Consider the following 25,096-nt stretch of genomic DNA (forward strand, 5'->3'; position numbering starts at 1 on the left):
CAAAGGTGGGGCTTGACTTGTGCTTATTTAAAAAAAAAAAAATATATCCACACACACACAGAAAACCAGACAGACATTTACTTGCCAAAAGACTAAACCTATTAACCAGAATTTTTTTGAGGGGAGAGCAGTAAGTTTCAGGAACTATGATTTGTTGAGAATCTCCAAAATATGGTAATTCAGTGATTCATACCAGAATGCTGTCTCTAGACCCATTTTAAAAGCTCTGTCTTTCATAATGGTCTTGGGCTTGGTAGGTGTTGGATAAAATTGAAGCTTTACTCCCACTGTCACCACCCTTTATCTGATCATGGAAAGGGAGAGCGTGCTTCTTCTGTAATCTTTCTGTAGATCAGTCTGCTCTTTTTCCCTTGCAAAAATTGTGCAAGATACCAGAGAGCATTGTAAACATGCTAAGTGATTTAAATTTTTTAATCAATAGCAGCTTTGTCAAACCAAAATTTCAGCCAATAAATTTCTTTCATAAACTTACTTTAAAATGTTACTAGATTGAATTTTATGTAAATCATGATAACATTCACTTTTTGGTTGAGACACTTTATACAGCAAAATTGTAATCTTCAGAAAATACTCTATCCATAACAGTTCATAGTTATTGTTAAATAATTTAAAGTAATAATTAAAAGTAACGCTATTATTTCCATATTGCATATTTTTATATCCTTAAGGCTTTATTTTCAGTCTTGTTCTTTTTAAAAAACCACCACCTTTTTCTCTATTGCAGCATTATCTGCCTACCAGAGGTATTACAGTTTACAGTCTGACTACTGGAAGGTCTGTACATATTTTTTTCTAATTGTCTTCTAAATGTTTGGATTCCTAAAGTGGGTTAATGTGGGTATAACTCCGCAGCATCTATTTTTTGCCATGTAACATTCGTATTAATGGAAATGTTCCCCCTTCTGTACATACAATTTGTCTAAGTTAAAAATAGAAACAAACCTTTTGCTCAGTTCACTTACTAGTTTAACTAGCTAACACTTCCAAAAACTAGTCATGTTTTTTGTGGAATTTTGTTTTGATCATCTTTACTGCAATTTTTCATAAATTACCCCTGTGAGATATTTGAGCAGGTTTGAGAATTGCAATCACATGAAAACTTCTGTGCAAGTTTTGGCCTTAACTCCAGGGCATTTTTCCTGATGTACTTTTGATTTCCATGGTGACCATGGGACATTATTATTTGAAGTACTTTCAGTATTGTATTAGAATTCAATTAGACCACAAACAAGGAAGTGTCTTTTTATGCAGACTCTTAAAAAATAAATATATATATATGTATGTATGTATATGTATATGTATATGTGTGTATATATATTCACACTTGTATCTATATTAATAATGGTATCTTTAACAAGTGTAAGCAAAGGTGGCAAGATTGTAAAGGTGAAAAATCCTTTATGACAAAGTGTAGAAAACAATATTGTATATGATTTTATTTTCATATGGAAAAATTCTGTAACACTGATTTAAGCCTCTAATTCCAGAAAACGCTTAAGTCAGTCTCTATTCAGAAAAGTGCTAGAGCATATGACCAACTTTGTGTCATGCTTAAAGTTCATAGAATCATAGAAGATTAGGGTTAGAAGAGACCTCAGGAGGTCATTTAGTCCAACCCCTTCCTCAAAGCAGGACCAACCCTAACTAAATCATCCCAGCCAGGGCTTTGTCAAGCTGGGCCTTAGCGGTTTTTAAGTATGGAGATTCCACCACCTCCTGAGGTAACCCATTCCAGTGCTTCAGGATCCTCCTAGTGAAATAGTTTTTCCTAATATCCAACCTAGACCTCCCCCACTGCAACTTGAGACCACTGCTGCTGCTTCTGTCATCTGCTACCACTGAGAATAGCCTAGCTCCATCCTTTTTGGAACCCCCCCTTCAGGTAGTTGAAGTCTATCAACCCACTCCCCTCACTCTTCTCCTCTGCAGACTAAATAAGCCCAGTTCCCTCACTCTTCTCATAGGTCATGTGCCCCAGCCCCCTAATCATTTTTGTTGCCTTCCATTGGACTCTCTCAAATTTCTCCACATCCTTTCTATAGTGGGGGGCCCAAAACCGGATGGAATACTCCAGATGTGGCCTCACCAGTGCCGAATAGAGGGGAATAAAGATTTCCCTCCATCTGCTGGCAATGCTCCTACTAATGCAGCCCAATATGCCGTTAACCTTCTTGGTAACAAGGACACGCTGTTGACTCATATCCAGCTTCTCATCTACTGTAATCCCCCGGTCCTTTTCTGCAGAACTGCTGCTTAGCCAGTCGGTCCTCAGCCTGTTGCAGTACATGGGATTCTTCCGTACTAAGTGCAGGACTCTGCACTTGTCCTTGTTGAACCTCATCAGATTTCTTTTGGCCCAATCCTCCAATTTGTCTAGGTCTCTCTGGGCCCTATCCCTACCTTCCAGCGTATCTACCTCTCCCCCCAGTTTAGTGTCATCCGTGAATTTGCTGAGGGTGCAATCCATCCCATCATCCAGATCATTACTGAAGACCTTGAACAAAACCGGCCCCAGGACTGACCCCGGGGCACTCCGCTTGACACTGGCTGTCAGCTAGACCTCGAGCCGTTGATCACTATCCATTGAGCCCAACAATCTAGCCAGCTTTCTGCCCACCTATGCTTAAACATATGATCCTTAAGTGATTTTGTGAGTAATGATGCTTTGCTGAATTGAGTCATAAATGATAAGGTCCATCAGTAAGTATTAGTCAGGATGGGAAAGATGGTGTCCCTAGCCTCTGTTTGCCAGAAGCTTGGAATGGGCGACAGGAGATGGATCACTTGGTGATTGCCTGTTCTGTTCATTCTCTCTGGGGCACCTGGCATTGGCCACTGTCAGAAGACAGGATACTGGGCTAGATGGACCTTTGGTCTGACCAACTATGGCCGCTCTTCTGTTCTTATGTATTGATTTTTGACTGATAGCTTTATATCAACTTTTTGTTGTCTTCGAGTAGCATATGAAATCAGAGTGTAATTTGACAAATTCTGCTCTGTCTCTTCCCACGTGGGGTGTTGTCTGTAGTTGGATAAAATATGTTCGGTTGCATGTGGAGGAAAGGGCAGGATTTGAAGGCCCTGAGGGGATTGTGTACTATGTGATGCTAGCTCTAGAGAGGCTCCCTGTATGCAGGTGTACAAAAGGAATTTGAAGGAGGAAAGACTTGATTGGTTTTACATGGATTTACTGGTCACTCCCTCTTTTGGGCACAGTAGGATCAATTGGTGGGGGCTACTCTAGCTGGACTAGTATCCTCAGAGGCTCCACTACTGTACAGCCACCCGAAAAGTGTCCAGTCGGGAGAGGTTTTGGAGCTGAGGTCATTCTTAAGAACTGTTAGCAGTTGAACTTAAAAAGGGATGATTTTTTTTTTTTTTTTTTTTTAAAAAGCAGAGATTTGATATTCTGCTGTCCATAGTCTTATAGATTCATTGTAACCTTTAGGTTAACTAAATCAAAGTGCAGGGACAATTGGTTAATTATCAGGCAATCTATTCTAACTGTGACTATGCTGTAGGCATCATTTCTATGTTAAACATCTAAGAGCATTTTTTGATTTGGATCACTTGTCTCGCTCACGTTTTAATAGCTCACCTCAGAAGAGATACTGATTATGCAATAGACGTTTCACTGTCGTGTTGGGGTGTAGAGTGAGTTGTATATTTTTGTTAGGCGTATTTGATTTTAAACTTAACTCAGTGTCTGTGCTAAATTAAATGAATATGTTTAAAAGAAATAATTTACTTCGTTGTTGCACAATCCAAGAGATTTTTATGGTAAACACAAGTTGCATTTATTTTACTAACCTGTTTAAAAAGTTCTATATTTGTACTGAGTTAATTATTTACAGTTTTTCTTCAAGTGGCCTCTGCACATTCCTACTCTTGGTTATGCACTGAAGTCCTAGCTGCATAGTCTGCACATCCCAAGAGTGGGACCATGCAAAGGTCGTTTCACAGAATGCTGGTTACAGGTAAGTAACCTTCATTTTGGTATTGCAAGAGCAGTGTGGCTGGTACAAAATGGCCAGTTTTGCTGCTGCTTGGTCTCATCCGAATGGGACATTATTCTAAATTGTGCTGTCACTACCTACTATATAGTTACTGTTGGGCTTTACTTTTACTTTAGTCATTCTTGGAACAGAAATAAGAATCACTTCTTTTTTCTCTTTTCTGATTCTAAATTTTTTTAGGGTGGGACTACTTAGGTATATTATGACAGTAGGAATGTACAGACCAACCATTCCCTCCTCCCTTAAGAAAGAGGTAGGCTCTATTGCAGTGCCAGGTTGCAATAACAGTTGCAAAGCTGCCTGGAATGGGGCTGGAGAATGATCTTCCTCTCAGTTGTGTGGATTTTCCTCTTTTCCTTAATGTGTATTCTGTAAAAAAAAATCTTTTTGTTTTGGTTAAAATGTCTGATTCAAAGAAAAATTGTACAACAAGACCATAGGAAGTCCTACAGCTCAGATTGTTTCCAGTGCATTTTAGGTGACCGTATTATAGCTTGTCTTGATGTACTTTGTAATTTAAATATTTTGTGGAGAGAAACAAATAGTGTAACAGTAAATTTTCGATTACTTTTGTTGAAATGCTTTTAATTTTTTTTGGGGAGGGGGTGTTAAGTGTCGCCAATTAAGCTACCAAAACCAAAAACAGATTTTTTTTGAAGGGATGGCAAGAAAAAGCTCCATCTCCAAGCCATGTAAAAGGCCTCATCTATATAATAATATTCCAGGATTGTCATTCTGAGACTTAGAATATTTCTGTCAATGTGAAGCGATGAAACAGCTACTAGCAGGGTTTAGAATATCACCAGATTCAAACATCATTGATCTTTGTTACCATCCATTGTTTAAATTCTCAGCCATTTTGACTCTACAAAGTACATCTGTGCATTAGTACAGGCTTTCAGTTACGGTAAGGTATGAATCCTGGACCATTGTGATATCAGAAGCAATTCAACACATAACCTTATTCTGCAGTTGACTTATATGCAACACTTTAATTGGTTGTATGAGGGAGACTACATAGATGGTGAATTATTTGGCCCAGCTGCTGTAGTTCTCACTATACCAGCTTTCAGTTGCTGCTGTGAGAATATTTAGAAGTTTCCGTACTTGAGTGTCAAAGGATCATATGCCAAATGTTAGTGAGAGTTGTAGGCTTCAAACTGCACCAGTGCAAAATCTGCTGTACACTGGTGAAGTGAATCTGTAATGAGTTTACATGTATGTAGGTACTGTATAGTTGAAATAAGAGTATTATGGTTCTACTGTTTCTCATTTAATATATGAATATAAAACGCGTAGATGGAGAGCTGGCCTTGATTATGTTTGGGACCTCCTGACAGGGTATGTCTAATCAGATGTAAACTGCAGTTCAGGATTTTCACCATTGTGTCTAAGTCAGCAAGTGATTATTCTTTCGCTATGGTATACTCTAATGTGTGGCATTCAAACCTGAGTTTTATATAATTTTGTCATTTCACTTTTTGAGAACATCATTCCTGTCCAAAAAGTATTTTTAGAATTATTCGTGTTGTGCCTATTTTTCACTAACTTTTTCTATTCAGGCTTTTTTTTTTTTTTATCGTCTTGTTAAGTGTTCAGTGCTATTTCTAGGGGGATGGTGGGATGCTACACAAACTCATTTATACATAGTTCTCCTTGGGATAAAAAGTATTGGCAATCTGTTCATAATTTGCAAGTGATAATACACTGAATACTGTTGAGTATAAAAAGTGAAAAGCAGAAAAAAAAACTGAGTTTTAGTGGCTTAGTTGGATTCTAAAATTTCTATTTTGATGAATAGTTAGACAATTATCCACTTTTACTCTTATATAAAAATGAAGACAGAAAAAAATAAATTTTAAGCTAAGTCACAGGAAAAGGCATTGCTTGTTGTTAATCAGTAATAATGGTAGATAAAAATGGTATTTTTTTTAAAAAAAGTTTATTGAAATTAAAATTTTTCTTTTAAAATTTGAAAATGACACCCTATCTTAAGGCGTAAATTCATTATAATCTACAAAAATCATTTACATTAAATAAAAAATAATTAAGCAATACATTTTTGTAGCTGAAGCTTTAAAGAAAGGCATACCACTGAATTAGTGGAAATCACTTGCGAAGCACCTGGAAACAGAGTTTGTTGAAGTGCGTAACAAGCTTTCGACTGCAATAGCTGCTTCTACAGGTGCAGAAAGAATACTTTCTTCATTTCTACATGTTTAGTTCAATGACTATATGTTTAGTTCATGGAAAGTTAGGAAAGAAATTGGGAGTTGAAAAGGGAAGAAAGCTTATTTTTTATTAATGGAATGGGAAAAGAAAAACAAGTGTGAGAGGATGAGATCTGTTTCTAAAACAATGAAGAACATGGTGACCAGAAAGAGTAATAAGTTCAATTCATGAACTATAGATCATACTTTTTTGTTTAATAAAGCAGTATGAAATGTAAAACACATTTGACAAACTTTTATTTTATGTATCCAGCACACTTAAGAGTTTTATTTATGAATAATAAAATGCTGTTTCTGTGCATTTTAATTGAATTCCAATTGCCATCAAAATAGAGCTTGATACAAGTCATGAGTAAGAAATGAATCATCTAGTAAACAAGAAATGCATCGTACATCATTTTCTAACAAAATAAATTAAGAATCTGAATTGATTTATTACTAGATGGAAACGGGAGAATTGTCAGTAATAATGCAGACAAGGCAGAAGTGTTGAGTAAGTATTTCTGTTGTGTATTAGGAGGGGGGGGAAAAAAACAGCCCCCCACTCTGCTTGCTATATTTATCTAGTGTATTGCACTGAATGGAGCATGTATGATTATCTCCATTGTGGAGAGGTGGCATATCTGTGCATTTAGTGCTAGCAACTCTTGGTCCTCAGAGGTGGAGTACAGGGTCTTGAGATCAGAGTGGTTGAAGTGGAGGAGCAAACCTGGGGTACGTACATAATGAGACTTTCCGGGACACAGTAGAGCAGTCCCATACCCAGTCTGACAGCTTCTGTGCTGTTGTGGAGTATAAAAGTCCCTGTGGAGGAGAATATCCAGTGGAGCAGAGGGAGACAATCCCATAGTTGGGACCCTTCTTCCAGATGACGTTATGGCATCGTCTTGCACTGAGGGTATCCCTTTGCGGGAGGGAACTCGAGTTATTAAAAAGAGACAAGTAACGGTAATGGGGGATTTGTTTATTAGAAATATAGATAGATGGGTTTGTGATGAACAGGAGAACCGTATGGTAAATTGTCTTTCGGGGATGAAGATTGTGGACCTCTCGAGACATCTAGGTAATGGTATTGGTACATGTAGGCACCAGTGACATAGAGAAAGGTGGGAGACAGGTCCTGGAGGCCAAATTTAGGCTGCTAGGAAAGATATTGAAGTCTAAGACCTCCAAGGTAGCATTGTCTGAAATGCTTCTAGTTCCACGTGCAGGGCCAGTTAGGCAGAATTGCAGGGTCTAAATGCAGGGATGAGACGGTAGTGGGCGGAGGAGGATTTAGGTTTCTGAGGAACTGGGGAACCTTCTGGGAAAGGAGCAACCTATACAGGAAATAAGGGCTTCTACCTAAACCAAAACAGAACCAGATTGGTAGCATAAAGAGGACAGGATAGAAGATGATAAAGTACAAGGAGGAGTTGAAGACAGAGAGAGACAGTGTTTAAAAAAAAAAAAAAAAGTCTCATTTAATTACATCACATGAAGGCTGTCAACTATATATTAACAAACTTTATATGTGCTTGTATACAAATGCTAGAAATCTAAATACTAAAATGGGTGAACTTGAGTGCCTAATATTAAATGAGACTATTGATATAAAAGGCATCACAGAAACTTGGTGGAATGATGAACATAAGAATGGCCATACTGGGTCAGACCAAAGGTCCATCTAGCCTAGTAAACTGTTTTCCGACAGTGGTCAAAGCCAGATATTTCAGAGAGAATGAACAGAACTGGTAATCCAAGTGATCCATTGCCTGCTGCCCATTCCTAGCTTCTGACTAACAGAGGCTAGGGACACCATCCCTCCCATCCTGGCTCGTAGCCATTGATGGACCCATCCTCCATGAACTTTTTTTTTTTTTTTTTGGAAAGCTGTTATAGTCTTGGCCTTCACCATAATCATACCATGATGATATGGGACATGGTGATACCAGAGTATAAAATATATAGGAATGACAGAGCAGGTTGTGCTGGTGAGGGAATGGCCGTATATAGTAAAGAAAGCATAGACTCAAATACAGCAGAACCCGTTTATCTGATCTAATTGGGATTGGGGCCAGATAGGATAATGAAAAATTCAGATAATCCGGAGAAAGGAAAAGTGCAAGGCTTCAGCGCCATCTAGCGGCCACAGGAGAGATCACCTGCTTCTGGACCTCCATGTGCTGGTTGTTCGGTTAATATGGAGAGCCAGAAAATGGAGAGTCAGATAAACGGGATTCTGATATATAGTAAAAATCTTAAATGAATCAAACCAGTACCACAGAATCTCTATGGATAGAAATCCATGCTTGAATAAGAGTAAAGCAGTAGGAATATACTACCAACCACCTGAACGGGATGATGGTTATGAAATGCTTGTGGAGATTAGAGAGGCTACAAAAATAGAAGATGCAATAATAATGGGGGAATTCAATTATCCCCTTATTGACTGGGAATATGTCCCTTAGGACGGGATGCAGAGAGACAATTTCTAGGTTTCAGAGTAGCAGCCATGTTAGTCTGTATTCGCAAAAAGAGAAGGAGTACTTGTGGCACCTTAGAGACTAACAAATTTATTTGAGCATAAGCTTTCATGAGCTACAGCTCACTTCATCGGATGCATTTGGTGGAAAATACAGTGGGGAGATTTATATACACACACACACAGAACATGAAACAATGGTTTTTATCATACACACTGTAAGGAGAGTGATCACTTAAGATGAGCCATCCCCACCAGCAGCAGGGGGGGGAAAGGAGGAAAACCTTTCATGGTGACAAGCAAGGTAGGCTATTTCCAGCAGTTAACAAGAACATCTGAGGAACAGTGGGGGGGGGGTGGTGCGGGGGAGAAATAACATGGGTAAATAGTTTTACTTTGTGTAATGACTCATCCATTTCCAGTCTCTATTCAAGCCTAAGTTAATAGCTTCCAGTTTGCAAATTAATTCCAATTCAGCAGTCTCTCATTGGAGTCTGTTTTTGAAGTTTTTTTTGTTGAAGGATAGCCACCCTCAGGTCTGTAATCGAGTGACCGGAGAGACTGAAGTGTTCTCCGACTGGTTTTTGAATGTTATAATTCTTGACGTCTGATTGTGTCTATTCATTCTTTTACGTAGAGACTGTCTCTAGTTTGATCAATGTACATGGTAGAGGGGCATTGCTGGCACATGATAGCATATATCACATTGATAGATGTTCAGGTGAACAAGCCTCTGATAGTGTGGCTGATGCTGTTAGGCCCTATGATGGTATCCCCTGAATAGATATGTGGACAGAGATGGCAACGGGCTTTGTTGCAAGGATAGGTTCCTGGGTTAGTGGTTCTGTTGTGTGGTGTGTGGTTGCTGGTGAGTATTTGCTTCAGGTTGGGGGGCTGTCTGTAAGCAAGGACTGGTCTGTCTCCCAAGATCTGTGAGAGTGATGGGTCATCCTTCAGGATAGGTTGTAGATCCTTGATGATGCGTTGGAGAGGTTTTAGTTGGGGGCTGAAGGTGACGGCTAGTGGCGTTCTGTTATTTTCTTTGTTGGGCCTGTCCTGTAGTAGGTGACTTCTGGTTACTCTTCTGGCTCTGTCAATCTGTTTCTTCACTTCAGCAGGTGGGTATTGTAGTTGTAAGAATGCATGATAGAGATCTTGTAGGTGTTTGTCTCTGTCTGAGGGGTTGGAGTAAATGCGGTTGTATCGTAGAGCTTGGCTGTAGACAATGGATCGTGTGGTATGATCTGGATGAAAGCTAGAGGCATGTAGGTAGGAATAGCGGTCAGTAGGTTTCCGATATAGGGTGGTGTTTGTGACCATCGCTTATTAGCACTGTAGTGTCCAGGAAGTGGATCTCTTGTGTGGACTGGTCCAGGCTGTGGTTGATGGTGGGATGGAAATGACTACTACTTGGAGCATTTAGTCCTGGAACCCACAATAGGAGAGGCAATTCTTGATTTAGTCCTAAGGAGCACAAGATCTGGTCCAAGAGGTGAATATAGCTGAACCACTCAGTAATAACCATAATGTAATTAAACGTAACATTCTTGCGTGTTGTAGGGTGGGGGGAAATAACAAAGAAACCCATCATAGTAGCATATTAAAAGAGGAGCTATACAAAAATGAGGAAGCTATATAAGTGGAAATGCTTGCAAGCTGCTTGGAAACTTAAAAAAAGGCCCACCATAATAGTCTCAAACTAAATGTATATCCTAAATTAACAAACAAACAAAAAAACCCAATAAGATCAAAAAGCCATTGCTGTAGATGAATAGCAGAATAAGAGAGGCAGTTAGATGAAAAAACACACAAAAATTGGGAATCAACTCCTACCGAGGAAAATAGAAAGGAGCATAAACTCTGGCAAATCAAGTATAAAAGTTATAGTTAGGCCAAAAAAGAATTTGAAGAGTAGCTAGCAAGTCACACAAACAGCAAAGCTTTAAAAAGTACATCAAACAGAAAGCCTGCCAAATAGTCAGCGGACATTTTGAGGTGTGAAAGAAGGCACTCAAGGAAGACAAGGCTATTATGGAAAAGCTAAATGAAGTCTTTGCTACAGAGATTGTGAGGGAGATTCCCACACCTCAGCCTTTTTTTTTTTTAAGGTTACAGATCTGAGGAATTGTCCCACATCGAGGTGTCAGTTGATGTGGTTTTAGATCAAATTGATAAATTTAACAGTAATATCACCAGATGGATATTCATTCAAGAGTCATGAAGGAACTCAACTGTGGAATATCAGAACTAACAACTGTGGTGTGTAACCTATCACTTAAATTAGTCTCTGCACCAGATGAATGGAGGATAGCTAAAGTGATGCCAATTTTTTAAAAAAAAAAAAAAAAGCTCCAGAGGCATTCTGGGCAATTACAGGCCACTAAGCCTAACATCAATACCAAGCAAATTGATTGAAACTATACTAAAGAACAGAATGATCAGATACATAGATGAACGCGACATGTCAAGGAAGAGTCAACATGGCTTTTGTTAAGGGAAATCATGCCTCACCAATCTATTAGAATTCTTTGGTGGCAACAAGCATGTGGATAGGTGTGATCCAGTGGATATAGTGTACATGGATTTTCAGAAAGCCTTTGATGAGGTCCCTCAAGAAGGACTCCTAAGCCAAGGAAGCCATCATGGGATAAGAGGGAAGGTCCTCTCTTGATCAGTAACTGGTTAAAAGATAGGAAACAAAGGGTAGAAATAAATGGTGAGTTTTCGTAGTGGAGAGAGGTAAATAGTGGGGTTCCTAATGGATCTGTACTGAGACTTGTACTGTTCAACATATTCATGAATGATCTGGAAAAAGGGGTAAGCAGCAAGGTGGCAAAATTAGCAGACAGTGCAAAATTACTCAAGATAGTTAAGTCTAAAGCAGACTGTGAACAGTTCCAAAGATCTCATAAAATTGGGTGACTGACTGGGCAACAAAATGGCAGATGAAATTCAGTGTTGATAAGAGCAAGTAATACACATTGAAAAACATAATACCAACTGTGTGTATGTATATGGGTGTGTGTATATATATATATATATATATATAAAAATATGAAATGATGGGTTCTAAATTAGCTATCACCACTCAAGAAAAGAATAGTTCTCTGAAAACATCTACTCAATGTTCAGCAGCATTGGGGGGGGGGAAACAACTGAATGCTAGGAGCCATTAAGAAAGGGATAGAAAACATAATGTCACTATAGAAATCCATGGTATTCCCACATACTAAATATTGCATGCAGTTCGGTTTGCCTCCGCTAAAAAAGATATATTAGAAGTGAAAATGATACACAAAAGGGCAACAAAGATTATTAGGGATATAGAACAGCTTCTATACAAGGAGAGATTAAAAAGAGTAGGACTATTCATTTTAGAAAAGGTCTGACTAACGGATATGGTAGATGTCTGTAAAATCGTGAATGGCATGGAGAAGGTCAATAGGGAAGTGTTTACCCTTTCACATAATACAAGCACTAGGGGTCACCCAATGAAATTAATAGGCAGCAGGTTTAAATCCAACAAAAGGAAGTACATTTTCACACAATGCGTAGTAAACCTGTGGAACTTTTGGCCTCCACAAAATCCACTGGCAAAAAGTATAACTGGATTTGTTAGTCTCTAAGGTGCCAAAAGTACTCCTTTTTTGAATCCACAAAAAGAAAATAATTAGGTAAGTTGATGGAGGATAAGTCCATCAGTGTCTGTTAGCCAAGATGGTTAGGGGGACAACCCCATGCTCTGGGTGTCCCTAAGCCTGACTGCCAGAAGCTGAGACTAGTCGACTGGGTGTGGAAGACGGTTTATTGGTCTACATGAACCATTGGTCTGATCCAGTATGACCATTCTTAGGTTCTTATGTAGTCATATAGTATCATAGAAGATTAGGGTTGGAAGAGACCTCAGGAGGTCATCTAGTCTTACCCCCTGCTCAAAGCAGGACCAACCCCAACTAAATCATCTCAACCAGGGCTTTGTCAAGCCGGCCTTAAAAATCTCTAAGGATGGAGATTTCACTGTCTCCCGAGGTAACCCATTCTACTGCTTCATTACCCTCCTAGTGAAATAGTTTTTCCTAATATCCAACCTAGACCTCCCCCCTCAATTTAAGACCATTGCTCCTTGTTCTGTCATCTGTCACCCCTGAGAACAGACTCGCTCCATCTTCTTTGGGACCCTCCCGCCCCTTCCAGATAGTTGAAGGCTGCTATCAAATCCACCCTCACTATTCTGCAGTTCCCTCAGCCTCTCCTCATAAATCATGTGCCCCAGTCCCCTAACTATTTTTGTTGCCCTTCACTGGGATCTCTCCAATTTGTCCCCATCCTTTCTGTAATGGGGGCCCCAAAACTGGACGCAATGCACCAGATGTGGCCTCACCAGTGCTGAATAGAGGGGAATAATCACTTCCCTCGATCTGCTGGCAGTGCTCCTACTAATGCAGCCCAATATGCTGTTATCTTTCTTGGCAACAAGGGCACACTGTTGACTCATATCCAGCTTCTCATCCACTGTAATCCCCAGGTCCTCTTCTGCAGGACTGCTACTTAGCCAGTCGGTCCCCACCTGTAGCAGTGCATGGGATTCTTCTGTTCTAAGTACAGTATTCTGCACTTGTCCTTGTTGAACCTCTTCAGATTTCTTTTGGCCCAATCCTCCAATTTGTCTAGGTCCCTCTGGGCCCTATCCCTACCTTCCAGCATATCTACCTCTTCCCCCAGCTTAGTGTCATCTGCGAACTTGCTGAGGGTGCAATCCATCCCATTACCCAGATCATTACTGAAGACCTTGAACAAAACCGACCCCAGGACCAACCCCTGGGGCACTCCACTTTGATACCGGCTGCCAACTAGACCTGGAGCAGTTGATCACTACCTCCTGAGCCCGATCTAGCCAGCTTTCTGCCCACATATGCTTAAACAGATGCGTAAGTGATTTTGTGAATAATGATGCTTGTATCCAAGAGTTTTAAAAGAGCTTGCTAAGCAGCTCAGTGGACTGATGATGTTGAGGTTTTTTTTTCAATAATTCTTAGAGTACTGGGGAAGTTCTGGAAGACTGGAAGAAAGCTAAAGTAGTGCCAATATTTAAGAGGTAAATAGGAAGACCCAGTTAACTATAGGCCTTTTAGTCTGACATTGATGCTGATCAAACAACTGGCATGGCTGATACGTGGTCTATCAATAAAGAATTAAAGTAGGGTAATATAATATCAATGTGTATAGGTTTATGGAAAATAGATTTGTCTAACTATTTTTTTATGAGATTGCATGTTTGGTTGAAGTGTAAAAGTGTTGATGTTATATACTTAGACTTATGCAAGACATTTGACTTGGTACAGCATAACATTTTGAACAATACAAAATTAATATGGCACAAATTAAATGAGTTAAATTGGCTGACAAGTCTCAAAATATAAATGTAAATGAGGAGTCATCATCAACCACGTATTTTTTTCAGGAAAAGCCTGCAGGAATTGCTTCTTGCCCCCTACATTTAACATGTTTTATAATCACCTGGAAGAAAACATATAAAATTGTTATTGATAAAGTTTGTAGATTCATAGATACTAAGGTCAGAAGGGACCATTCTGATCATCTAGTCCGACCTCCTGCACAGCGCAGGCCACAGAATTTCACCCACCCACTCCTATGAAAAACCTCACCTATGTCTGAGCTATTGAAGTCCTTAAATCATGGTTTAAAGACTTCAAGGAGCAGAGAAGCCTCCCTCAAGTCAACCATGCCCCATGCTACAGAGGAAGGCGAAAAACCTCCAGGGCCTCTCCAATCTGCCCTGGAGGAAAATTCCTTCCCGACCCCAAATATGGCAATCAGCTAAACCCTGAGCATATGGGCAAGATTCACCAGCCAGATATTACAGAAAATTCTTTCCTGGGTAACTCAGATCCCATTCATCTAATATCCCATCTCAGGGGATTTGGCCTATTTACCCTGAATATTTAAAGATCAATTACTTACCCAAATCCCATTATCCCATCATACCATCTCCTCCATAAACTTATCAATCTTAATAATAGAATCTTAAAACCAGATAGATCTTTTGCCCCCACTGCTTCCCTTGGAAGGCTATTCCAAAACTTCACTCCTCTGATGGTTAAAAACCTTCGTCTGATTTCAAGTCTAAACTTCCTGGTGGCCAGTTTATACCCATTTGTTCTTGTGTCCACATTGGTGCTGAGCTGAAATAATTCCTCTCCCTCTCCTGTATTTATCCCTCTGATATATTTATAGAGAGCAATCATATCTCCCCTCAACCTTCTTTTAGTTAGGCTAAACAAGCCAAGCTCCTTGAGTCTCCTTTCATAAGACAAGTTTTCCATTTCTCGGATCATCCTAGTAGCCCTTCTCTGTACCTGCTCTAGTTTGAATTCATCCTTTTTAAACATGGGAGACCAGAACTGCACACAGTATTCTAGGTGAGGTCTCACCAGTGCCTTGTATAACGGTACTAAAACCTCCTTATCCCTACTGGAAATGCCTCTCCTGATGCATCCCAAAACCGCATTAGCTTTTTTCACAGCCATATCACATTGGCAGCTCATAGTCCTCCTATGATCAACCAATACTCCAAGGTCCTTCTCCTCTTCCGTTACTTCTAATTGATGCGTCCCAACTTATAACTAAAATTCTTGTTATTAATCCCTAAATGCATAACCTTACACTTCTCACTATTAAATTTCATCCTATTACTATTACTCCAGTTTACAAGGTCATCCAGATCCTCCTGTATAATATCCCGATCCTTCTCCGAATTGGCAATACCTCCCAGCTTTGTATCATCTGCAAACTTTATTAGCACACTTCCACTTTTTGTGCCAAGGTCAGTAATAAAAAGATTAAATAAGATTGGTCCCAAAACCGATCCCTGAGGAACTCCACTGGTAACCTCCCTCCAACCTGACAGTTCGCCTTTCAGTAGGACCCGTTGCAGTCTCCCTTTAACCAATTCCTTATCCACCTTTTGATGTTCATATTGATCCCCATCTTCTCCAATTTAACTAATAACTCCCCATGTGGCACGGTATCAAATGCCTTACTGAAATCTAGGTAAATTAGATCCACTGCATTTCCTTTATCTAAAAAATCTGTTACCTTTTCAAAAAAGGAGATTAGGTTGGTTTGGCACGATCTACCTTTTGTAAAACCATGTTGTATTTTGTCCCATTTACCGTTGACTTCAATGTCCTTAACTAATTTCTCCTTCAAAATTTTTTCCAGGACCTTGCATACTACAGATGTTTCCAGACAACACAAAAATTTAACTAGTGATAAATAATGAAGAGGCAGCTCACTGACACAGATCAGTCTGGATTGCTGGGTACAAAGAAATGATATGCATTTTAATATGATCAGATGTAAAAATAATACATTTGGGAACATAGACTGTAAACCATATTTGCGGGGTGCGAGACTTGATGCTGGGGAGCAGTGACTATGAAAAAGACTTGTGGGTCATGGTGAATAATCAGTTGAATGTGAGCTTCCAGCACGAGGCTGTGGCCAAAAAGGCTAAAGTGAACCTTGAATGCATAAACAGAAGAATCTCGAATAGGAGTAGAGAGGTTGTATTGCTTCTGTATTTTAGCATTGAAGCTACCGCTACTGGAATATTGTGTTCGGTTCTGTTTACAGTTCAAGAAAGATGTTGATAAATTGGAGAGGGTTCAGAGAAGAGGCATGAGAATGATTAAAGGATTGAAAAACATGCCTTACAATGGAAAAACTCAAGGAGATCAATTTATTTATCGTAACAAAGAGAAATGTGAGTGACTTGATCAGTCTAAATATAGACATGGGGAACAAATATCTGATGATTGGCTCTTCACTGTAGCAGAGAAAGATACAACACGAACCAATGGCTAGAACTTGAAGCTAGACAGTTCAAGCCAGAAATAAAGCACACATTTTTAACAGTGAAGGTAATTAACTCTTGGAACAACTTAAGCAATGGATCTAGTGGATTTTTCATCCCTGGCCATTTTAAAATCAAGACTGGATCTTTTTCTAAAAAAGATTCTATAGTTTAACTTGGAATTAATTCAGGGTAATTCTGTGGCCTGTGCTATAGAGGATGTTGGATTAGATCATCACAGCAGTCCCTTCTGGCCTTAAAATCTGATTCTGACATGCCACTGGTAATGAAGGCCATTAAAGTGTGGGAGAAGGAAGGATGAGGATGACAATATCATATCGTACCACAGTATGAAATGTACACTTGTTAAAATTTAACTGAAATTTCTCTTATTCTTTCCTTGCTCCCAGCTTCTCATAGCTAAGATGGCAAAAGTGACATTTCAAGAGATTTGCACAGATCATTTTATATTTTAAAGGCTAGAAGGCACCATTATGTTTGTCCAGTTTGATCTCTTCTGTAACTCAGGGCACAGAATTTTATTCACAAAGTCCTGCATTGAGCCCATAACTTCTGGTTGAGCTTGAGTCTTTTTGAATAAAATGAGAAATGAGCGGCTATTCAAACATGAGGGGAACACTGGGAAGGCGTGCACACATTTGTGAGGGAAGACAACCAACTTTTTGTAGGCAGGAGGGGAAGGTGGGCCGGGCCACCAGTCATCACCCTAAGGACCGAGGAGATGATTCCAGCAGCCCATTCCCCCCCGCCGCGGTAGCACCACAGTGGGCTGGGTCTCCCCATCTTTTGCATGGGGAGACCAGGCTAATCTAATGATCACCCTCTGGACCTTAGCACATGGCCATTTCCCTTTCCATATTATCTGCATTATTCTGTACTTGTCATTTACAGAAAAATACATCATCACTAAAGAGTTTAACACAGTGGAAGGAAGAGTAAACGTGATTAAGTATTTGAATCATAGAAATATAGGGCTGAAAGAGAAGTAATTAAGACTAGCCCCCCAGTGCTGTGGCTAAAAGGTGAATGGATTAGCTAAAAGTTGAATGCATTAATAAGCTAAAGTACTTTTTCTGTTGGTATCTGCCTCTACAATAAACTTGCCTTCCATATAGTGTTGTTTTTTTTAACCTCTGTGGTGATGACACCTGGAGTTGGTGTGAGAGAAGGGTAAGGAGAGTGGATGGGGGTAGTGAACAGAGGGGAAGCTGGAACCATTTCAGGAAGGGGGCTGGTATGGAGGTGACAAGTGTGGCCAATGGTTGTAGGGTTATATACTGCAGTCTGTGGCATGGATGCCATTTTAAGCACATTATAGGGAATGGAGGAATTTTACAGCTGAGCAGTTGGAGGGGCTTCTAGTTTCACCCAACTTGGCAGCAAACATCTGGTACTTGTTTAAAAAAAAAAAGTTGTTTAAATCTACCTGTGCAACTGTATTAGAATACATTTCATAATGCTTGCTGGCTCTCCTCCACAGCAGTTTCTATATGGCTGTCCAGATGGAGTTCATATGTCATGTCCAAAGCTGCTATATTGTACAGTTCTTGGCTGCCCAGAATAATCTTCTGTTGTTGGATCCTGTGGTATACATGAGATTAAAGGAGCTTCCTGTGGGTTCCTGGGTGCTTGCTGTGTTGTCTGGGAAAACTATCTATCACATAATTCTTGGGTATGTTGGTGACATTGCTGGCAAAAGTGCAGTCCAGTTCCTCTCAGTATGGGCAAGTAGTGGAAGCATTAACAGTGGTCCTGTTCTGGTCTCTTGTCTTCAGGTACTTCTGCCCTAGCTTCTTTGCTTTGACTTGGCATTGGGACCAGGTCTGGGAATGTTGCCGCATCAGTGTTTGTTCTGACAATGGTTTGTAGATGTTTGCATACCAGTGACTTTTCTCCAAGTGGGACTGACTATGCCTGTCTCCAAAGAAGGCATTCAAGTCCAAGACCTTCACAAGGTCCATGCAGAAGTGTAGGGGCATGGCCTGGGGGTGTAAACACACTTTTACCTGTTGTCAGAAAGGGACATTCCTGTTTGCCAGCTTTTAAATGGAGCGGTGATATGCAGTCAAGATGACTCTGGACCATTGGAGGGTACCCAGACAGGCCAATGCTGGTGTGAAAACATGCACTGTGGGATAGTAACTGGAGGACTGCCGGAAGTTTAGTAGTTAAAAATGTCCACATAAACGCTAAAGCGAACATACTCAGTTAAACCTGTTGCAAGAAGAATTAGTTATTGTGACCTAAGATGCCAAATAATTCACTTGGGAAAAGGTAGTGTGTGGACGTAAAGCACTTGAAATTGAACAAACTAAACTTCACATCCAGTGTAACATCTCTATGTAGATAATCCCTTTGCTTGGATAACTGGCCCTTCTCAAAACCTAAATGTTGTTTGAAAAGATTCGAATTTACCCTTTGTGAGTGAATTTCAACCCCCATCCCTGAAAACTTAAGATGGCAATCTTGCCAGCTATCACATATGATTTCAAGATTGGCGGCAGGGGGGGCGGGGGAAGCTGCCATGTACCACTTCTAATCTTTTGCATAGATAAAGTAATTCTTAGCCACCTCTTCTTCCTCTGCTTTTAACAAGGATTTTGCTTAAGAATCATATGTAGCATTAGTGGTTTAAATGAAGAGATATTATATACTCTTATGAGGATCTTGAAGATCTGCCTACTTAGTCTTGTAGATTTTTGTAGATATCTTCATGCAGTTAGGATCCAAATATGGAAATTTGGCATCTGGGGTCATATTTTTATCAAACAAATGAGCAGTTATTTTGAAATATACAAGACTGAAATGGCCTAGTTTAAAAAAATAAAGCTGCTTCTAGGAGGTTAGTCCTATAACTGTGGTGCAGCAAGAAGAAGGTTTCAAATGTCTGAAAAACAGCTGTTTGGTGCTTCTTGCAAACCTTTACCAGACATTAGATTACATAGCTGCCTTGGAACATACAGCTTTTAACCTCTGGTTGCTGATTTATCTTTGAGTACGTGTCTCCCAGATGTCCAGCTCTCTAACTCTTGCGCAGTGTGTTTTGTGTGAATGATTACTAAAAGTGTGTCGTTTTATGTTGCTGGCAAGTAGATGGCAGAAAACTAGATTCCCCTCCCTTTTCTCTATTACTGCTTCATAAGTCTGAGGAGATTCCTCCAACCTTAGGGAGAGACTGAAGAATCATTGTTCAGGGTTGATGGATTTCTTTACAACTGTTGAAGAATGCTATTTAAGGAGTATACAAAAGACATCTGAGTGAGGCTCCACTGGCAGTGTATGTGTTCTAGAACTTGCCTGCTAGAAAGAGAGGGCTAAATATTGTAGTCTATTCTTGGGAGTGGCTTAGTTGTACAAAACAGACTTCACATTTTGCTTTCCTGGTTCATCCTATGTCTGCATGCTAGGAAGTTAGTCTTTTACTCCTGAGGGCATTCTGTGCCAAAAAAAAATAAAAATTTGTGCAAATTTTATTTGCCAAATAAATGGGGAGGCTCCAGCATGTCATTGAAAAGCACAAGCCACTGGCTGAACGCAGGTGGGAGATCACTATGCAGCTCCCCTGTCCTGGGACATGGACTCAGCGGAGAGGCTGCACCCAACCCTGACGCAGCTCAAGGACCATGCCTGCCCCAGAAACACCCCAGGACCCTGCCTGTCCATGACAGACACATGAGGTGTGGGCAGGCAGGTTCCACAAGACAGGATCCAAGTGTGGAGGGGCTTAGTGTGGGGGGATCCAGGTGTGGGTTGAGAGGGTTCTGTGTGGGGCAATCTGTGTGTGGGTGGCTCAGTGGGGGTCTGAGTGCACGGGGGTGATCTGGATGCACAGGGCCTTGTTGCGGAGTTCTGGGTGCAACAATAATGGAACTTTTCAGGCGGGTCCAGGTGAAAGTGGCTAGGGCTCAGCAAGGGGGGGGAGTGTGGAGGGCTCAGTGGGTGGGTCCAAATGCTGGGGGAGTGGGGCACAGTGAGGTGGGGATACAGATGCAGCTGGTTGCGCCTCAGGGTGTCTCGTTGGGCTGGTCTAGGTGTAGGGGGGAGTGTGGCTCATTGGAGGGTTTTGGTTGCAGAAGGGGAGACTCGGCAGGAGTCTGAGTATGAGGGGGTCTGGATGCTTGGGGATTGGGCGTATGGGGGAGCAGTTCCCTGTACAGTGATCCCTCCTGCTGCAGCTGACGAGTGATGGGAATAGGAAGTACTGTGGGCAGGAGGGATTTTGCAGAGCTTCCTACAGCTGGTGGAGAAATCTGGGGCTGGGTTTGACACGGCCCTGTATGCTGTGCAAGGGAAGAGGAAGTCCTGTCCTCCCTAGCCCAGCCGGGACTAGCAGCTGAGCCCAGCGCATGGTCTGAGTCACCAGCCGGGTCTTCCCCAGTCCTGCCCCACAGTGACTTACCTCTCTGTTAGCTGCCCTGGGCACCCGAAACATACCGCTGGGAAGGGTCAGATGACCACTCTTGTGGCTTCCCCATCAGTCATTTTTCTGTGCGGAAGCAAAGAAATCTGCAGGGGACATAAATTCTGCTCATGAGCAGTGGCACAGAATTTCCCCAGGAGTAGTCTTTGAAGCCTCACTACTTCAGTTGGTTTATGGCACTGACCCAGCAACGTCTGTTAAGATTAGGAAGTTGTTGTGAACAAGGTATTTCTATTCTGAAAAACTTTGCTCTTAGTGAACTTTACATCCCATGTGAAGCCATCATCTCTATCACGGAGACCTAAAATACAGGGGAGGATCTGTTAATTTTTACCATTGGATATTGTCTTTTTAATTAAACCTTAATATAAACATGTTACAAAAAATACTTTTTCATCCTTAACACTAAAATAGTTTTAATTAGCAGTGAGATTTTTTTAATCAAATATTTAAGTAATAAAAGGTTACATTTTCCAATAATATTTTTAATCAAACCTGTTTCTGATGGTGGTAACTTTATTTTCACCTATATTTTCTTTCCTTGGGAAACCAAACATCTTTCCTTTTTGTGTCTCTTCCCCCCCCCCCCAATACTGTGAAAAAGGAAGACAATTGAAAACATTATAATCTGTTTATTTTACTTTTTGGATGCTCTATTATATTTTCTCCCAGCTATACATCTTTTTGCCTCTTTTAAATAATGGAACAAAAAGACAATTACCTAACATACTGATAACTGAGAAGAAGAGCATTTTGCACCTTAGAACCTCTGATATAAGTCAGAATAATTTTCCATTTCACTGCTGCACAACCTTTTTGTATCCTACAGTAACTTCAAAATACTGGATAGAATTCAATATAATTACGGTTCGTGTCTAAATCTAATTCAGAGATTTAATTAAGACAGTAAGTAACAAACTTTTTCCTCAGTTACTTTGTTTTTTAAAACATTAAAACTAAATTTTTAAAGTTAGATGTTGGATCCTCATTATTTTAGTTTAATAGTAGTTTGATCTTAAATAAGCTTCCAGGTATAATTGATGGCGTATTTCTTTTCTCCTTACGTACATTTTAGTATTATTATGATAGCTGAAATATGTAATGATAATAACAAAGTGCTATCGTATTTTGAAAGTTTGGGGCTTTAAACTTTTAAAATGTCATTTTTGAAATAAACTTATTTACCTTTTTAATTATCTTAAATATTCCATCAAACATAGTTAAATTTAAATATTTCTGAGTTTGAAGTTTAACTTTACCCCAGTGATTATATTCTAGCACCTTAAAGCAAACCATATTGGTTAATAGGAAAATTTTGACTAAAAATCTCTAATAAACTTAGTGAAAAAGCCTTGTTCTAATTCAGAATATTGTATTCATAACCATTCAGAAGCTATTTCATGGTCAGAGTTTGTGCAAATATATGTTTGAGATGTTTGTTTTAATTGAAATGTTTGTTATGCATTGTTTTACCTGTAAGTAAAATGTCAAGTGAGAAGCTTAGAACAGGTATGATATGACAAGGTTTCATATAGCACGTACAGCATATTTATTGCAGTGTCTTCCATGTGCATTTTATAGATTTTGGAATATGCTTCAAGTGATAAGAATTTCATAAACACTTGTCTACTGAATATTATATAGTTATGGGGGAATTTGGAAGTTCTCTAGTATTTACACTTACAAATGTAATTTTGCCATTGTTGCTGTTCACTAATTTATTTCATCAAGACTTGTCTTATTTAGGCTGAGTGTTTCAGAACTGAAACAAAGACAAGAATTAAATCTGTACACTTCAAAAGGTTTGAAAAAATGTCCCCCTGTGACAAACCCTTGACCATACTTTTAAAAATCTTACACTTCCCTTACTGCCATTTAAAAAAAAAAAAAAATCTAGCACCAACTGCTTTTAGAGTTCAACTATAAAATAATACTCTTATGGCACTTGCTTAAAACATTGTGTTTACCATAAGGAAAGGCATTAATTTTTCTCTCCTTCTAGGAATGCTTCCATTGCTATCTTGGGCCTCCTGCTGCTTATATAAGGAACTCTAAAGCAGATATTCCAGTATATTGGAGCCAGAAGTTTTGAACTTGATCCAGGAATTTGTTTTAAATATTAGTTATTTCACCAAACTACTGCACTTACAACTTGAAGGTGCTTCCTGGGTGAGAGAACCGTAGCCTGAATAAACGGAGGCCAAAGGTCCAAGGTGTGCTAGGCCCTGGTTTATTATGAAGTTTACAAGAAGCATCTTCAAACTGATTCTATATTGAAATTTAAAATTACTCAAGTTTTAATTGAGAGGGAAACTGAAGAGTTAAATGGGCTTTCAAATTCGAGAAAGCTAAATTGTTCAGAAGTTTTAAAACTGATCCTTTTGTGGCTCTTCTCTTCCACTTCACCCCCTCAGGCAACTCCTTTAACCTCCTTATTACTTACTTACCTCCATTCCATCCAGCAACAAATCTCTTTATCTCATAAGAATATTTTTATTTACATTGTTTTTGAAAATTAAATTGGCAAAATCTCAGACTTCCACAGTAATTGAACAATGTAAACAAAAATATCTGCTAATCCAGGACACAAACCCTTATCTGTACAGAAGGATAATGAGAATGGAAAACAGGAATGGAAAAAAATTACATGAAGCATCTTAACTATTAAACTTATTTTCTTTTTTGTAGTAAGGGATCTGTTACAATAGGTACTTCAGCCTGCTCTCAGTAGCTGCTCTCTAGTTCCTCAGAGCTATCTTCTGTTTCCCAGTCAGCCTTTTCTGGACTTGGGTTATATCTACACTACACAGCTTTTAGCAACATGATTGTGGTGCTACAGCCATGCTGCTAAAAGTCATGCAGTGTAGCTGCTGTTTATTGGCTCTCCTGCCAACAAAAATCTTCCACTCCCAACAAGCGGCGTTTGCCTCATCTGCAGGAGAGGGAGAGCACTCCTGCCGATAACGTGCTGTTCACACTGGTGCTTGTCGCAGCAAAACTTTGATCTTTCGGGGTGTTAACACCTTTGAAAGACAAAAGTTTTGTCATTCAATTGCTAGTGTAGACATAGCCTTAGACTTGCCATTGGTGCCAAGCTCTTTCCGTTTTGGAGCAAAAGGGCTACCGATAGTTTTGATTAAAGGAAGTTTCTGGATGTTGATCTGGGTGGGGATATCCCATGGAACTGTGCAAGAATTTCAGGAACAGCTTTGTCCCATTCCCAGTTTCAGCAACCCAGAAAAAGGCCATGACTTAAATTAAATCATCCATCTGTTCATATCTGAGCATTATAGCCAGCTTCCCATGCTATATGTGATAAGACTCAAGCCTGGTTTATACTACAGAGTTAGGTCGATGTAAGGCAGCTTACATCAACCTAACTCTAAGTGTCTTCATTAAAATGTGTATCCCACCAATGTAACTTACCCACTACACTAACTTAACTCCAGCTCCGCAAAAGGCATAGTGTTTAGGTCAATTTAGTTAGGTTGACACACTGTCGATATAGACGCTGTGTTGCTTATATCAACTGTTGCTGCCTTTCAGAAGCCTTCCCACAATGCCCCACACTGAGAGTTAAATCTGTGCAAGTGCTCCTACTCAGGACGTGCACAGCTGACACAAGAAACGTAGTGTGAATATGCAAAAGAGATTTAATTACTGTAGCGGCTATACATTGATATAACTTGGGTTGACTTAATTTTGTAGTATAGGCTTACCCTCAGAGAATGTGGGATAAGCCAAGTATTACCCTGTCTGAAGCCTGTAAATAAGTTCCTAAAAGGTTTGTTTTCACCCTTTTTTTACCCTTCTCAGACAATTAATGCTTTAGATGATAGATGGTTGTCTCTCTGTTCCATCACTGATAATTTTTATTTACAGTTATAGAATTTAAGGCCAGAAGGCATCACCAGATAATCTAGTCTGGTCTCCTGTATATTACAGGCCACCAACACTAGGCAGCACCAGTACCCTAAAGCCAAATCACTGAAATGTGACCAAAGTATTGTGTACCAAAGGCAGAGAACAAGAGGGATCAAGGTGCAC

General features: G+C 39.9%; 1 protein-coding gene across 16 annotated transcripts in view; it reads left to right on the plus strand.

Annotated features, from left to right (window-relative positions):
* Positions 1–25,096, plus strand: part of KDM6A (lysine demethylase 6A) — a 289,478-nt gene that overhangs the window by 68,610 nt on the left and 195,772 nt on the right. For 15 of the 16 annotated variants that reach the window (XM_038390659.2, XM_043506376.1, XM_038390670.2 and 12 more), the window contains one exon: positions 746–795. The exons of the other annotated variant lie outside the window; for it this stretch is intronic. In XM_038390659.2, coding sequence (XP_038246587.1) covers positions 746–795 — 50 coding nt within the window. The remainder of the gene's footprint in view (positions 1–745; positions 796–25,096) is intronic. 16 annotated transcript variants of the gene reach the window in all.

This window comes from Dermochelys coriacea, chromosome 1 (assembly GCF_009764565.3).
Source record: "Dermochelys coriacea isolate rDerCor1 chromosome 1, rDerCor1.pri.v4, whole genome shotgun sequence".
NCBI lineage: Eukaryota > Metazoa > Chordata > Testudines > Dermochelyidae > Dermochelys > Dermochelys coriacea.